The sequence below is a fragment of the Coregonus lavaretus genome (assembly GCF_964263955.1).
Source record: "Coregonus lavaretus genome assembly, chromosome: 4".
NCBI lineage: Eukaryota > Metazoa > Chordata > Actinopteri > Salmoniformes > Salmonidae > Coregonus > Coregonus lavaretus.
In genome coordinates this window covers 6,312,895-6,328,461 of record NC_139991.1, presented here as the reverse complement: position 1 = coordinate 6,328,461, position 15,567 = coordinate 6,312,895, and the positions used below count along the sequence as shown (strand labels likewise).

At 44.5% G+C, this 15,567-nt stretch overlaps 1 protein-coding gene across 1 annotated transcript in view; it reads right to left on the bottom strand.

Moving 5' to 3' along the window:
- Positions 1 to 12,115, bottom strand: part of LOC311127210 (copine-7-like) — a gene marked incomplete at both ends in the record, with an annotated part of 54,484 nt that extends 42,369 nt beyond the window's left edge. The window contains one exon of the mRNA XM_084159005.1: positions 11,942 to 12,115. Coding sequence (XP_084015131.1) covers positions 11,942 to 12,115 — 174 coding nt within the window. The remainder of the gene's footprint in view (positions 1 to 11,941) is intronic.
- Positions 12,116 to 15,567: the final 3,452 nt, after the last annotated feature.

Genomic DNA, 15,567 nt, shown 5'->3' with positions numbered 1-15,567 from the left:
AAGTGCCCATCCAAGAAGGCTCAAGGTCAATGGCCACAGATAAAATGACGTCAAATCACATTATAGCTACAGTAGCTTTGATTGGACTGATCATGTCAACATCATACAATGAGACAGGGTGCAGGCCAGGCAGCAGGCTTTTAACCAGCCTGCCAGCTTAGTGGAGTCTGCCACTAGCACGGTCAGTGTAGTCAGCTCAGCTATCCCCATTGAGACCGTGTCTGTGCCTCGATCTAGGTTGAGCAAAACTAAACATGCCGGTGTTTGCCTTAGCAAACTCACTGGAATAAAGACGTCCTCCATTCCTGTCATTATTGAGAGAGATTGTGATATCTCACATCTCAAAATAGGGCTACTTAATGTTAGATCCCTCACTTCCAAGGCAGTTATGGTCAATTAACTAATCACTGATCATAATCTTGATGTGATTGGCCTGACTGAAACATGGCTTAAGCCTGATAAATTTAAATGAGGCCTCTCCTGGTTACACTAGTGACCATATCCCCAGCGCATCCCGGAAAGGCGGAGATGTTGCTAACATTTACAATAGCAAATGTCAATTTACCCCCCCCCAAAAAATGACTGCGTTTTCGTATTTTGAGCTTCTATTCATGAAATCTATGCAGCCTACTCAATCACTTTTTATAGGTACTGTTTACAGGCCTCCTGGGCCGTATACAGAGTTCCTCACCGAGTTCCCTGAATTCCTATCGGACCTTGAAGTCATGGCAGATAATATTCAAATTTTTGGTGACTTTAATATTCACATGGAAAAGTCCACAGACCCACTCCAAAAGGCTTTCGGAGCCATCATCGACTCAGTGGGTTTTGTCCAACATGTCTCCGCACCTACTCATTGCCACAGTCATACCCTGGATCTAGTTTTGTCCCGTGGAATACATTTTGTGGATCTAAATGTTTTTCCTCATAACCCTGGACTATCGGACCACCATCTTATTACGTTTGCAATCACAACAAATCATCTGCTCAGACCCCAACCAAGGACCATCAAAAGCCATGCTATAAATTCTCGGACAACCCAAAGATTCCTAGAGGCCCTTCCAGACTCCCTCCACTTACTCAAGGACGCTGAAGTACAACAATCAGTTAACGACCTAACTGAGGATCTAAATTGAACCTTGCGTAATACCCTAGATGCAGTCACACCTCTAAAAACAAAAAACATTTGTCACAAGAAACTAGCTCCCTGGTATACAGAAAATACCCGAGCCCTGAAGCAAGCCTCAAGAAAATTGGAATGGAAATGGCACTCCACCAAACTGGAAGTCTTCCTACTAGCTTGGAAAGAAAGTACAGAGCAATATCGAAGAGCCCTCACTGCTGCTCGATCATCTTATTTTTCCAACCTAATTGAGGAGATTAAGAACAATCCAACATTTCTATTTGATACTGTCGCAAAGCTAACTAAAAAGCAGCGTTCCCCAAGAGAGGATGCCTTTCACTTCAGCAGTGATGAATTCATGAACTTCTTCGATGAAAAGATCATGATCATTAGAATGCAAATTACGGACTCCTCTTTGAATCTGCGTATTTCTCCGAAGCTCAGCTGTCCTGAGTCTGCACAAAACTGCCAGGACCTAGGATCAACGGAGACACTCAAGTTTTTTAATCCTATATGTCTTGACACATTCATGAAAATAGTCATGGCCTCTAAACCTTCAAGCAGCATACTGGACCCTATTCCAACAAAACTACTGAAAGAGCTACTTCCTGTGCTTAGCCCTCCTATGTTGAACATAATAAATGGCTCCCTATCCACTGGATGTATACCAAACTCACTAAAAGTGGCAGTAATAAAGCCCCTCTTTGAAAAAGCCAAACCTTGACCCAGAAAATGTAAAAAACTATCGGCCTATATCGAATCTCCCATTCCTCACAAACATTTTAGAAAAAGCTGTTGTGCAGCAATTCACTGCCTTCCTGAAGACAAAAATGATGATGGGGTTTTAGACACCATCATAGCACTGGGACCGCACTCGTGAAGGTGGTAAATTACCTTTAAATGGCGTCAGACCAAGGCTCTGCATCTGTCCTCATGCTCCTAGACCTTAGTCCTGCTTTTGACACCATCGATCACCACATTCTTTTGGAGAGATTGGAAACCTTAATTGGTCTACACAGACAAGTTCTTGCCTGGTTTAGATCTTATCTGTTGGAAAGATATCAGTTTGTCTCTGTGGATGGTTTGTCCTCTGACAAATCAATTTTACGTTTTGGTGTTCCTCAAGGTTCCGTTTTAGGACCACTATTGTTTTCTATGATGAGGTGATGTTGAAGGAGTCAGGCGCAGGAGGGTAAATCTTGGGTGGCGTGCCCGAGCATTGAGATAGGACAGCTCCTATCCCTACCTCGGACGCATCAACCTCCACTACAAACAGTAGTGATGGATCCGGATGGACCAGTACCGGGGCTGAGGTGAACAGAACCCTCAGGTTACTGAAGGCCCTGTCAGCCTCAGCAGACCAGCGGAGCCGGGACGGCCCACCCTTCAACAGAGATGTGATGGGAGCTGCGACCTTGCCAAAGCCCCGGATAAACCTCCGATAGTAGTAACCGTGGTTGGAGTCGGCCAATTACGCACGGCTGAAATGCGATCTCCCTCCATCTTCACACCTGAGGTGGTAATGCGGTATGCCTTGGCATAAAAGTCATGTTCCAACAATCGGGTAAGCACTTTGCGAACCAGGGACACATGCTCAGCGCGCGTAGCGGAATACACCAGAATGTCATTGTTGTAGACCACTACACCGCGACCAAGCATGTCCCGAAACACCTCGTTCACAGGACTGGAAGACAGATGGAGCATTCATCAAACCGTAAGGCATCACCAGGTATCCGTGGTGTGCTGAATGCTGTCTTGCACTCGTCCCCCTCTCGGACACGCACCAGGTTGTACGCACTCAGGAGATCTAGTTTTGTGAAGAAGCGTGCCCCATGCATTGATTCGATCACAGATGGAATGAGGGGTAGAGGATAACTATAATGTATTATCCCCTTGTTCAGTGCTCTGTAATCAATGCAAGGGCGCAGACCTCCCTCTTTCTTCTTCACAAAAAAGAAACTTGAGGAGGCGGGCGAAGTGGAGGGACGTATGAACCCCTGGCGCAGGGACTCGGAGACGTATGTCTCCATCGCCTCTGTTTCAGCCTGCGACGGGATACACGACTTCTGGGAGGCACAGCGTCTACCTGGAGATTTATCGCGCAATCCCTCGCCCGATGAGGTGGTAATTTGGCCGCCTGCTTTTTGGAAAATGCGTGCGCCAAATCGAGGTATTCGGGGGGAATGCGCACGGTGGAGGTAGTGTATGGACTTTCCACCGTGGTTGCACCTACAGAAACACCTAGACACCTACCGTGACACTCTCGTGACCACCCCGTGAGAACCCTCTGCGGCCATGAAAAGGTGGGGTTGTGTAGTGCTAACCAGGGAAGACCTAACACAACAGGGAAATCAGGAGACTTAATAATAAAAAAGGTGACTTGCTCTCTATGGGTCTCGTGCGTAACTATAGTGACTGGTGCTGTAACTTCCCTAACGAACCCAGACCCTAATGGTTGACTGTCAAGTGCTCTGATGGGGAGTGGAATGGATAGGGGAACCAATGTAATGCCTAGACTATGTGCTAATGACCTGTCCATGAAGTTCCCAGCTGCGCCTGAATCGACCAGCGCCTTACACACGCCACCAGACCCAAAAGAACGCCGGCAACAGCGTGCAGGAAATTGTCCTCTCGTGCCACCAGAGTGACACTGGCGCTGTCATCCTCCGCTCTCCCGGATTGCCGCTCCACCCAGCTCCATCATCTCGGGATGGCCATGTCCACCAGTTGATTGAAGGACAACGTGGTGTCCCGGCAGGCTAGCTCCTGTCAGACGTCCTCTCGTAGATGGCACCGGAAGTGGTCGATGAGGGCCCGCTCGTTCCACCCAGACCCAGTCGCTAGAGTATGAAACTCCAGGGCGAAGTCCTGCGCGGTCCTCGTCCCCTGCCTCAGGTGGACCAGCCGCTCACCCGCCTCTCTACTTTTGGGTGGGTGATCAAAGACGGCCCGAAAGAGGCGAGCGAACTCCCCGTAGTTGTCCAACGCGGCTCCCCCTTCACTCCAGACCGCGTTGGCCCATTCCAGGGCTTTCCCCGAGAGACAGGAGACGAGGGCGGACACCTTCTCCTGCTCCAATGGAGCCGGGCTGATGCTCGAGAGGTATAACTCCAGTTGTAGGAGGAATCCCTGGCAGAGGGCAGCTGTCCCGTCGAAATCCCGTGGTCGGGATATATGAATCCCTCTGGGTGCTGGGGTGTCGGTGGCTGGATCCGGTCGCTCAGCTGGTACTGAAAGATCGGATCCTCTCCTCTCCAGGCATTGGACGACCTGGAGAACCCGATCCAATGCTTCTCCCAAGCTGGCTAGCATCGTCGAATGCTCCCGGACCCGTACCACGACTCCAGGCATGTGCTCCTCTCCTGCTGACTCCATGTCTTAGGTGTGTGATTCTGTGATGAGGTGATGGTGAAGGAGTCAGGCGCAGGAGGGTAAATCACAGAATAACAGGCTTTATTCCGCAACCACAGAGTTACACAGTAACGCGTCAAAACACTCCAGTGCACAAAACAGGCGCACTGGAAAATACAAGGCACACAGGAAAATATCCCGGCAATACAAAATACAAGGAGCTCCACCGACCTTCACTACTCTCCACAATAAACAATCACACACAAAGACAAGGGGGCAGAGGGAACACTTATACAGGTACTGATAAGGGAATATGAACCAGGTGTGTGTAATAAACAAGACAATACAAATGGAATGATGAGATGAGGAGCGGCAGTGGCTAGAAGGCCGGTGACGACGAACGCCGAAGCCTTCCCGAACAAGGAGAGGTGGCAGCTTCGGAAGAAGTCGTGACATTTTCAGTATATATTTTACCTCTTGGTGATGTCATTTGTAAACACAATGTTAACTTTCATTGCTATGCGGACGACACACAGCTCTACATTTAGAAGCCCCAAAATTGCCTACCCTGGAAGCATGTGTTTCAGACATAAGGAAGTGGATGGCGGCAAATGTTTTACTTTTAAACTCGGACAAAACAGAGATGCTAGTTCTAGGTCCCAAGAAACAAAGAGATCTTCTGTTGGATCTGACAATTATGGTTCTTGATGGTTGTACAGTCGTCAAAAAAAAACTGTGAAGGACCTCAGCGTTACTCTGGACCCTGATCGCTCTTTTGACGAACATATCAAGAATATTTCAAGGACAGCTTTTTTCCATCTTCGTAACATTGCAAAAATCTGAAACTTTTTGTCCAAAAATGATGCAGAAAAGCTAATCAATGCTTTTGTCACTTCTAGATTAGACTACTGCAATGCTCTACTCTCCGGCTACCCGGATAAAGCACTAAATAATATTCAGTTAGTGCTAAGCACGGCTGCTAGAATCTTGACTAGAAACAAAAAATTTGATCATATTACTCCATTGCTAGCCTCTGGCTTCCTGTTAAGGCTAGGGCTGATTTCAAGGTTTTACTGCTAACCTACAAAGCATTACATGGACTTACTCCTACCTATCTCTCCGATTTGGTCCTGCCGTACATACCTACACGTACGCTACGGTCACAAGACGCAGGCCTCCTTATTGTCTCTAGAATTTCTAAGCAAACAGCTGGATGCAGGGCTTTCTCCTATAGAGCTCAATTTTTATGGAATGGTCTGCCTATCCATGTGAGAGACGCAGACTCGGTCTCGACCTTTAAATCTTTACTGAAGACTCATCTCTTCAGTAGGTCCTATGATTGAGTGTAGTCTGGCCCAGGGGTGAGAAGGTGAACAGAAAGGCACTGGTGCGACAAACCGCCCTTGCTGTCTCTGCCTGGCCGGTTCCTGTCTCTCCATTGGGATTCTCTGCCTCTGACCCTATTACGGGGGCTGAGTCACTGGCTTAAGGGTGCTTTCCATGGGGTGCCCCCTAGGGTGCCCCCTTAATTTATCCTATGGTTCTGACTTGGTGTACAGGGAGAACACTGTAAGAACGGCCCATGTTCTGAATTCTGTCGCTGTACATTTCAAAAGTGCTAAACAAATAGTTATATTGACTACGTCCGTCCTAGCTCGCTCATTAATGTCTTAATTGAAATTACGGATTGCCTCTTATCTGCTTCTCATTCCCTTATGCCATAGTTTGTACATCTCAATTGTAAGTAGAAACCACATTTGTTTAAGCAAGTCATTCATATCAGCTATGTTTTTTTTAAAAGGCTGAATGAACCGTTTCACTGCCAGACAAGGCTCCGCTGATAGCCAGGTGTAGCAGTGGTAAGGTGTTGGGACTGCTGTTGGGACTCTGCTGTTGGGACAGCTTTATGTAGGCCCTAACAGTTTGTGGGTACCGTTTGTCACCGTTATAGTGCAATTAATGTATTGTTTAGTGTTGTGTAGTGGCTTTGCTGGCATGCATCCCCAAAAATGTTTTACGTTTGCCCCACCAAGATTTACATGCTAAAATCACCACTGCTCCTTTGTTGGTGACTCTTTCGTCTGCACACCCACCACGTGTGCGAAGTTGGCTGGAGAACAACGGCTGGCTACATTTGTTCATATGGGCAGAATATTGTATTAAATAAATAAATAAAAATGCACTGCATTCGTTCGGCAGGAGAGAGAGAAGCGAGATGTGTGTGGATTTAGCTACTCGCTCTCACTCAGCCTTTGGCATGATGAGCAAATGATTTGCATGACAATGTTGCTTCCCTGTTCAGATGGATTTGAGAGCAAAGGAGTGGGCCACCAAAGACTCAAATACAGAGCAGTACAACACATCATATCACAAGGGAGTGTTCATTCAAGGGCCTCTTCCCCAGCCCAACTATCTTGACACAGCTCTCTGTTTTGCTGAATTCTATCTTTAGTAAAACCATGAAGTGGCTTCTACATCGACAAACATGCTCCAACCACTGTGTATCAACAGCACTGGTATGGTTAAGATCAGTGGCATGTATTAATGGATGCCAAGGGAAGCCAGGCTTTCCCAAATAATTTACCAAGAGAAAAACATAAAATAATTTATCTTTAGTCTCTCTGTGTTTTCATAATTGTCCTTCAATTTGCAAGAGGCTTAATGTATCTCACCAGAGAACGCATCCGAGTGAGAGAAACAGCGCCCCTCTGTCTCTGTATATGTAGGCCATCTATCTGATGCAGTCTGGTCATAAAGAGTACGATATTGCTGCCGCCCATAGCATTGAAGACAAGGGAAGCCAGCGAGCATCTGGCCTCCCTTGATAACATTTTAAAAATAAAATAATAGCCAATCAGCATTGAGCTCAACTATGAATGGTCCTGGCACACCAAAAAAAAAGGGTAAAGGGAAGCCAGTTTGGATTTGGCTTCAGTCCTTTCACAGAAACAACTTGAATTGTTGCATCTCATTGTGTTGTTGTCCTCTGGTGGCTAGCTGGCTAGATAAAATTGGCCCTTTCCTAAATTAGCCATGGATGGAGATAGGGATTTGGAGTTGTGGTTTTACTTAGTTCTCCGTACTGGCCAATGATTATAAAGGCGATTCTGATCCAATCATAAAATACATTGTGCCCCTGGACTGAGAGAATGGAAGTTCAATATGTAGCTAGATGTAGAAGGCTAATGTTAACTAGCTAACTGCCCATGAAAGGAAGTTAGGCTAGCGAGCAAGCATTTTAGCCAGGTAGCCTAGGACAACAAAAAACTAAAGAGTGTACTGTATGACAGTCATAGACGTTTCGGCAACATGAAAGAGAGGAGGGTGGCAGTGGCGTTTCTCTACAAGTAGGGTGAGTCAACATGTTTTTTTATACTTGCACCAACACACACACACACAAATAAATCAGAACCATGGACAGCCACATCATATTTAGCTTACATTGATTGGACTAAATAGTTTTTGGTATCTTTTAGTTGTCACTGTATTAGACTATGCATAGGTGATTTGATGATGTTGAAATGTTGATGTTGAAATGGTGCTGGAATAGTGGCGGCAGCTGTTTTCTTTGCGACTTGCAGTAACTCTCTGTGGTTCTAAATTGTAGTTGTTTAGTAATCTGAAAATGTCAGAAACATTAACTTTCTTGACCAATGTTTGTTACATGCAATGTGCTTTGTGGACTTCACCGGGCAGCGGTTGCGCTCCGGTTTTTTTAGGAAACAAAGGTGTGGTTGAATTTGTCCTTCTTAGGGAAATATCACGGGTTATAGCACAAACAACACAATTATTACAACACATAGGTTGGCTTGGCTTCCACAGTGATTTTACCCACGCACCGCTTCTGGTTAAGATACACTACATGTCCAATTCAATTGTCCCAAATGTATGTGGACACCTGCTTGTCGAACATCTCATTCCAAAATCATGGGCATTAATATGGAGTTGGTACCTCCTTTGCTGCCATAACAGCCTCCACTCTTCTGGGAAGGCTTTCCACTAGATGTTGGAACATTGCTGCGGGGACTTGCCTCCATTCAGCCACAACAGCATTAGTGAGGTCGGGCACTGATGTTGGGCGATCAGGCCTGGCTCGCAGTCGGCATTCCAATTCATCCCAAAGGTGTTCGATGGGGTTGAGGTCAGGGCTCTGTGCAGGCTAGTCAAGTTCTTCCACACCGATCTCGACAAACCATTTCTGTATGGACCTTGCTTTGTGCACGGGGGCATTGTCATGCTGAAACAGGAAAGGGCCTTCCCCAAACTGTTGCCACAAAGTTGGAAGCACAGAATCGTTTATAATGTCATATGTATGCTGTAGCGTTAAGATTTCCCTTCACTGGAACTAAGGAGCCTGAACCATGAAAAACAGCTGAGCAGTTGTTGTGCCTAGACGTTTCCACTTCACAATACCAGCACTTACCGGGGCAACTGTAGCAGTGCAGAAATTTGACGAACTGACTTGTTGGAAAGGTGGCATCCTATGACGGTGTCACATTTAATGTCACTGAGCTCTTCAGTAAGGCCATTGTCCTGCCAATGTTTGTCTATGGAGATTGCATGGTTGTGTGCACGATTTTATACACCTGTCAGTAACGGGTGTGGCTGAAATAGCCAAATTCACTGATTTGAAGGGGTGTCCACATACTTTTATATATATAGTGTAGCAGTGAGTTTAATGCTGCCAGGAAGATGCAGGCCAAAAAAGAATCTAATTAATTAAACGCACTGCATGGACTACATTGATGAACTACCACTTATATCAGTGACAATAAAACACAATATTGTCTTGTTCCTCTTCCTCAATTCCGCGAATTAAGCGTCTTCCCAATCTCCTAGATCTGATGGACAGATACCACAAAGTACTGTGTGTGTGTGTGTGTGTGTGTGTGTGTGTTTGTGTGTGTGTGTGTGTGTGTGTGTGTGTGTGTGTGTGTGTGTGTGTGTGTGTGTGTGTGTGTGTGTGTGTGTGTGTGTGTGTGTGTGTGTAAGTGTGCGCGTATGTGTGTGCATATTTGTATGTCTGTGACGCGCAGCTAATGAATGTCTATCACACAGGGGATTAAGCTCATTTGAATGCAGTTACTGTAACAGTGTATAACACAAATAACTAAAGGCAGCCCTCAAAGAACAGAGAGCCAAAGCTGTTGTGAGAGTTATATATATTTTATAGGTCAAAAGGTAAAACAGACCATTGCAAACAGTAGATAGCAGGGATGCAGTCTTTCCCCCCACCCCCCCCCCCCCTCTCCCTCCCTCTCGCGCTCTCTCTCTCTCTTTCTCTCGCTCTCTTTCTCTCTCTCTCTCTCTCTCTCTCTCTCTCTCTCTCTCCTCCCCTATTTCTCAATTATTATTCTTGCACACTGACATTCAGTTTTGACTGGGCTTGACAGACTCACATTTCAGAATTCTTGTTTAGTGGCATTTATTCTGCTGTAACAAATTGCATTCTCCACTGACACGGATGATATGGTTATTCTGAGCATTAGGTTGTATCAATTATATCACCTCCTAATGCTCTAGCTGCAAATAGGGGAGTTATGTAAACTACTCAAATGCTCAACTTGCAGAGAACCCAGGTTAATTTCCTCATGCATTGTTGTTTTATCGAATTACCAAAGCGACAAATTGATTAGTGTATGCTCAACACTATCAGCCAAGCTTCATTATTGTCAAATCCTCGGAACACATTTCTCACCTTACCTCATTCATAACCATTAACTGGGCCTCAATAAATGCTTCCCATCGCAACAGACTGCAATTTGGCATTGTCAATGTTAATCATTATCTGGCAATGCCTGGAGGAGAGGAGAATACATTGGGGCATAATTGCAACATACACTGAGTGTACAAAACATTTAGTAACACCTTTCTAATATTGAGATGCCCCCCCCCCCCCCTTTTGCCCTCAGAACAGCCTCAATTCGTCGGGGCATGGACTCTACATGGTGTCGAAAGTATTCCACAGGGCTGTTGGCCCATGTTGACACCAATGCTTCCCAAAGTTGTGTTAAGTTGGCTGGATGTCCTTTGGGTGGTGGACCATTCTTGATACACACATGACACTGTTGAGCGTAAAAAACCCAGCAGCATTGCAGTTCCATACCCCGTTCAATGGCACTTCAATCTTTTGTCTTGCCCATTCACCCTCTGAATGGCACACATAAACAATCCATGTCTCAATTGTCTCAAGGCTTCTTTAACCTGTCTCCTCCCCTTCATTTACACAGATTGAAGCGGATTTAACAAGTGACATCAATAAGGGATCATAGACTGACCAGGTGAAAGCTATGTCATGAAAAGACCAGGTGTTCCTAATGTTTTGTACACTCAGTGTATACGCTCACGACAACCATCGCTGCATATCATTACACACACCCTCATGGTCTTCCACTTTGTTAACATATTGTCTGGCTTAATTAACAAGGGAATGGGAAGTGTAGGCTACTGTGCTTACTACCACGGATTCATATCAACATGTATCAGCAATGCCAGGCTGGAATACCATCTCAAATCATCCCATCTCATATGGGAATGCAATGGGCTGAAGGAACACAGATGGATTTCTTTGGCAACCACCAATTAGTCAAACTGCCTTATAGATATACAGAATATCAGTCATATAGTGGACTACTGCATCATGGGAAATATGCTATTCATAGCTCACACACCCCCAGCTCATATTACAAATAGTGTACCAGTGTAATTCCGAGAGAGAGAGGTGAAAAGGAAAATAAGGTAATACGATTTCCTGTCCTCCTCCTATGAACAATGTTCTCAGTGATCTGTTGAGAATTTCAATTCAGTTTCAGGTAGCTACTCTATAAATCAGAATCCGTTTCAAAAGAAAAGAAGACAGCAGCAATGCCACCAAGCCAGCACCAGATATGCCACTTCTCCCTGGCTCTACTTTGTTCTCTGTGATCTGGGGCACCGCCCAGCTGTTAGGATAATGGGAGCAGGATTAAGATTTCATCCTTCAGTCTGACATGTTCACACAAACAGCTCACTCCTTAAAACTCACTCCTGTCTTCAAGCCACCACTGCTGTTCCAGGTAATACTTTGATTATAATTTTTTTTCAAATGTGGCTCAGCTTTGATATGGAGAAATAGAGGGCGGGGCGAGAGGGCTGCCCCACCCACTGTGCCGTCCATATCCTGCTGGGTGACAATGCCTTCCATTCAAGCACTCACTCTGGTTCACCTCATGCTATCCAACTCTGTCAGACATGGAATCATTGTTATTTGAATAAACTGGGGTCATACTACCTAATGTTACATGTCAACATCATAGAGATACTTATGCAGCTCATTACTGGGGTTTGAGTTTCACAGGCTTAGTTGTTTTAGCATCAACATCCATTGCTTATTGTTCATACCATCAGCACATTATGGAGTGAACAATGTTAGTTAAGACTTTACCAGGCCAGTAGGTTGGGGACATACAGGGGATGTGGGGTACTCACCTCTGTCCACTGTCCCTGGTTCTGCACCATGAGTATGACACATGGGTCAGACTTGTTCAGTGTGTCTCGGTCCAGCAGAGCCTTGCAGGCGACGCGTAGCTCCACTTTGGAGACGCAGGCGACAGGGCCACCGAGGGCGCCCCCTGGGGAGGTAGCTTCCTGGATGTCATTCATCCTGGCTCAGGATCCGAGGAGCCAACCAGTAAGGAGCAAGAGATGGTAGGTGCTGCCGAGAGCTCAGAGTGATAGGAACTGCTGGGGATGGCTTAGTGATTCAAGCCGGGCGAGGCATAGAGACATAGAAGAGAAGAATGGATCCTTGGACTTGGTAGTGAATGTTACAAAAGGGCAAAGAGTTATCTCAGAGGTCTGTATTTGAGATGAAGACAGGTGTCATTTAATTTCTGCAGAGATAACAGACAGGGTGGGCCGAGCTGGATGGAGGCTGGGGAGTCTTGATTAGATGACCAGAAAGCTGTGGAGAGTCACTTGCGATTCAGGATCAGCCAAAGTGTGTTTTCATGTGTTCTTCATGAAAAAGTTGTCCATGAGCATCACAACTGGGTTAAAAAAGAGTATGCTCCCGATCATCCTTCAAAGTCCACACAGGTACTGTATCTATGTAAAGAAAACACTAATTAAAGGTCCACTGCAGCCATATTTATCTCAATTTAAAATAATTTCTGGGTAACAATTAAGTACATTACTGTGATTGTTTTCAATTAAAATGGTCAAAAATAAATAAAAATAGCTTCTTAGCAAAGAGCAATTTCTCAAGCAAGACTTTTGCTAGGACTGTCTGGGAGTGGTCTGAATAGGGAAAACTGAAAACTGAAAACTAGATGTTATTGGCAAAGAGGTTTGGAACTGCCTTTCTTATTGGGCTAATTTACCACCTGGTGATGTCACCAGGCAGGCCAAAACTCAATCCCACCAAAACAGGTTGACATTTCAGGCAGTCTTTTCAAACAGCTCTTGTACTAAAATGGCATAATCATTTTCACAATTTCACAGTATTATTCCAACCTCATATTGTGAATATATATATAAAACACAGGAAAATCACGTTTTTGACTGCACTGGGCCTTTAAGTATCTGCAAAATAGCATATATCCACAAACAAAATGCTATTGAACCTTAACATCATCCTAATCTTAAAGGAGCAAATTACTGGTACCCAAATAAATATTAGCAGAATCCAAGTTCAGACTGGAAGACGTTTGCATATGAGGTAGGCTATGAAGGTGATTGAATGATAACAGGTGAATTGCTACTCAGTAAAAAAATATAATATTGACAAAGTCTGCCCAGGCGCATGAATCCACATTGCCCTATTTCAGCACCACGGCCAATGGACAGCGACCTTCAGTCACTCGGCTGCTGCTCTCCAGTAGGGTTGAGGCTCGGTTAAAGCAATTATGTTACATTAGATCAGGCGCCCTTTGCAGCAATCATAAGTGTTTGATGAGGTAGTTAGAAACAATAAGAACAAACGTTTACGGCTCCATATGACTCATAAAATAAATTACAATTTGAGATTATTGGCTTCTATAAAACAACCAATAACCCCCTGAGAGTTGTAATTAGCTCGAAACAATCTGCTCAAGCACTTGTAACGTTTAGTTGGTTCCATGTTCTTATAATTATTTTTGTATCTATTGCATTGACATATAATATGATGATGGAACATAAATGCAAATAATAAGCGTGCTGACCTATAAATGTTACAGATAAAAAGAAAATATGGAGAGGAGATTCTCATATCCTATTATTGATCAGCAATATGTCTACAACCTGTTGTCTGACAAAATAACCAACAACTGCATGGGCACACACCCCTCCCTGGTCATGTTAAACCAGGGGTGGCACGTGCATTTTATATATACTGTATCCAACTAGTATATATTTGCGTTATATCTGGTAGACAGTCAGTTATTGACAGATAAGCTTGATAAATGACTACTCAAGACTTGTAAAATTGTAATTGTCATGACTTCTATCCAACTAAGCAACTCATAAAGATTTTGTTCTCAACTTTGGTCTCAACCTAAATAGTTTCCTACGATAACCATAGTATGATTTGTTGAGGGTGACAGAGAGAAGCGCGATTGCCTTATACATTCAATTATCAGCACAAAATGTTTTTAACTGATCTACATTACTGGCTAAACTGGTCGTTTAGCAATGCAACTCCATTGCCTCTGAATGAATCCAAGCATTTCACAATGAATCATATAAGAATAAAGAAATGAACGTATACTATTCCAAAAATGCTCTGCAATAACATTATTTTGTTCGATTACCTCAATCATTCAGATACTTGCATCATATGCTTCAAAACAATCCACCCAAACTCTTGCTGCTTGTTCCTACCTGTCGTGGTCCCCTGGACTTACACTTGTTGTTACCTTTCATTCAACGCACTGCTTGATTTTCCGAAACTCAGGAACAGTGGAGGGAATGGGGAAGAAGCAAGAGGTGTGTGATAGCGGAGCGAGGGTGTGGATCTGCCTAACCACACCGATAAAGCTCGCAATGTCACCAGAATCCGCTGGAGGGAGACGTAGAGGTGCGGCAGCAGTTCACAATAGTGATACATGAACACATTTTCTTGGCGCCTGTTCCACACTAATCATCTCACCTTTCTGCTCGTTTTCACGTGAGCTTTAGCTAAAGTTGACCACCAGAGCATTTATGCATTTGTTGATTAGCCTTTTGATTTAATCTGCTATAGATCAAATAAAACACAGTCACAGTGACCAACATACAATTAAAAGCATACAGATTACACATATACAAACACAAATGTTTTCCTCATCACTAATGGCCTACATATTATACTGTCCACATGCAATGTGAGTCTTTTTCCCCCACAAAATTCCAATGGCTTGCATTTGTTTTGCTAGCTTGTCTCTGCATATCAAACACTGCAAGATAGTACCTTGTTGCCAGATAATATCTGCTCAGTTCAAAGGCAAAATAAGTGTCTGCAATCCACCAAAAAATATTCACTCAATTACATCAAGTAAGAGATACATAGTCTCTCCCTCCAGTAATAGGCCTATTAATATGACACAATGTAACTATATTACTCCCAGTGGCTAGATATTACTTTTAGTATCAATGAAAGGACTGCTGTCTTTCACGGAGCTCAATAACTACAACCCCAGGAAACACAGGAGGAGACACTTCACAGCCAGGCAACAGAGATTGAATTAGACAGATCCTCAGGTGACGGCACAACAAGTTCTGTGTGTGAGCGCCCTGATGTGACTGGCCAGACAGCTAAGGATCCTAAGTGACACTGAGCTCAAATTGAGAAACAATGGAGATGAATCGCAGTCAGTGCTACTCTTATAAATGACAGGCAACGTCTCATACTCTCTCTCACCCTTCCTCTACCTCTCCCCCTTCTCTCGCTCTCTCTCTCTCTCTCTCTCTCTCTCTCTCTCTCACACCCACACACCACATCAGGTTTTTGACTATTTAATACTAATAAAAGGGCTATAGCTAACGCTATAATGATCTGAATATCAACAAATGTTGGGCAGGTTTTAAAATCATTTGACACCCACACATACTCTCTGTCAGTTCTCTTCAAATGAAGCCTTTTTCAGCCCACCCAC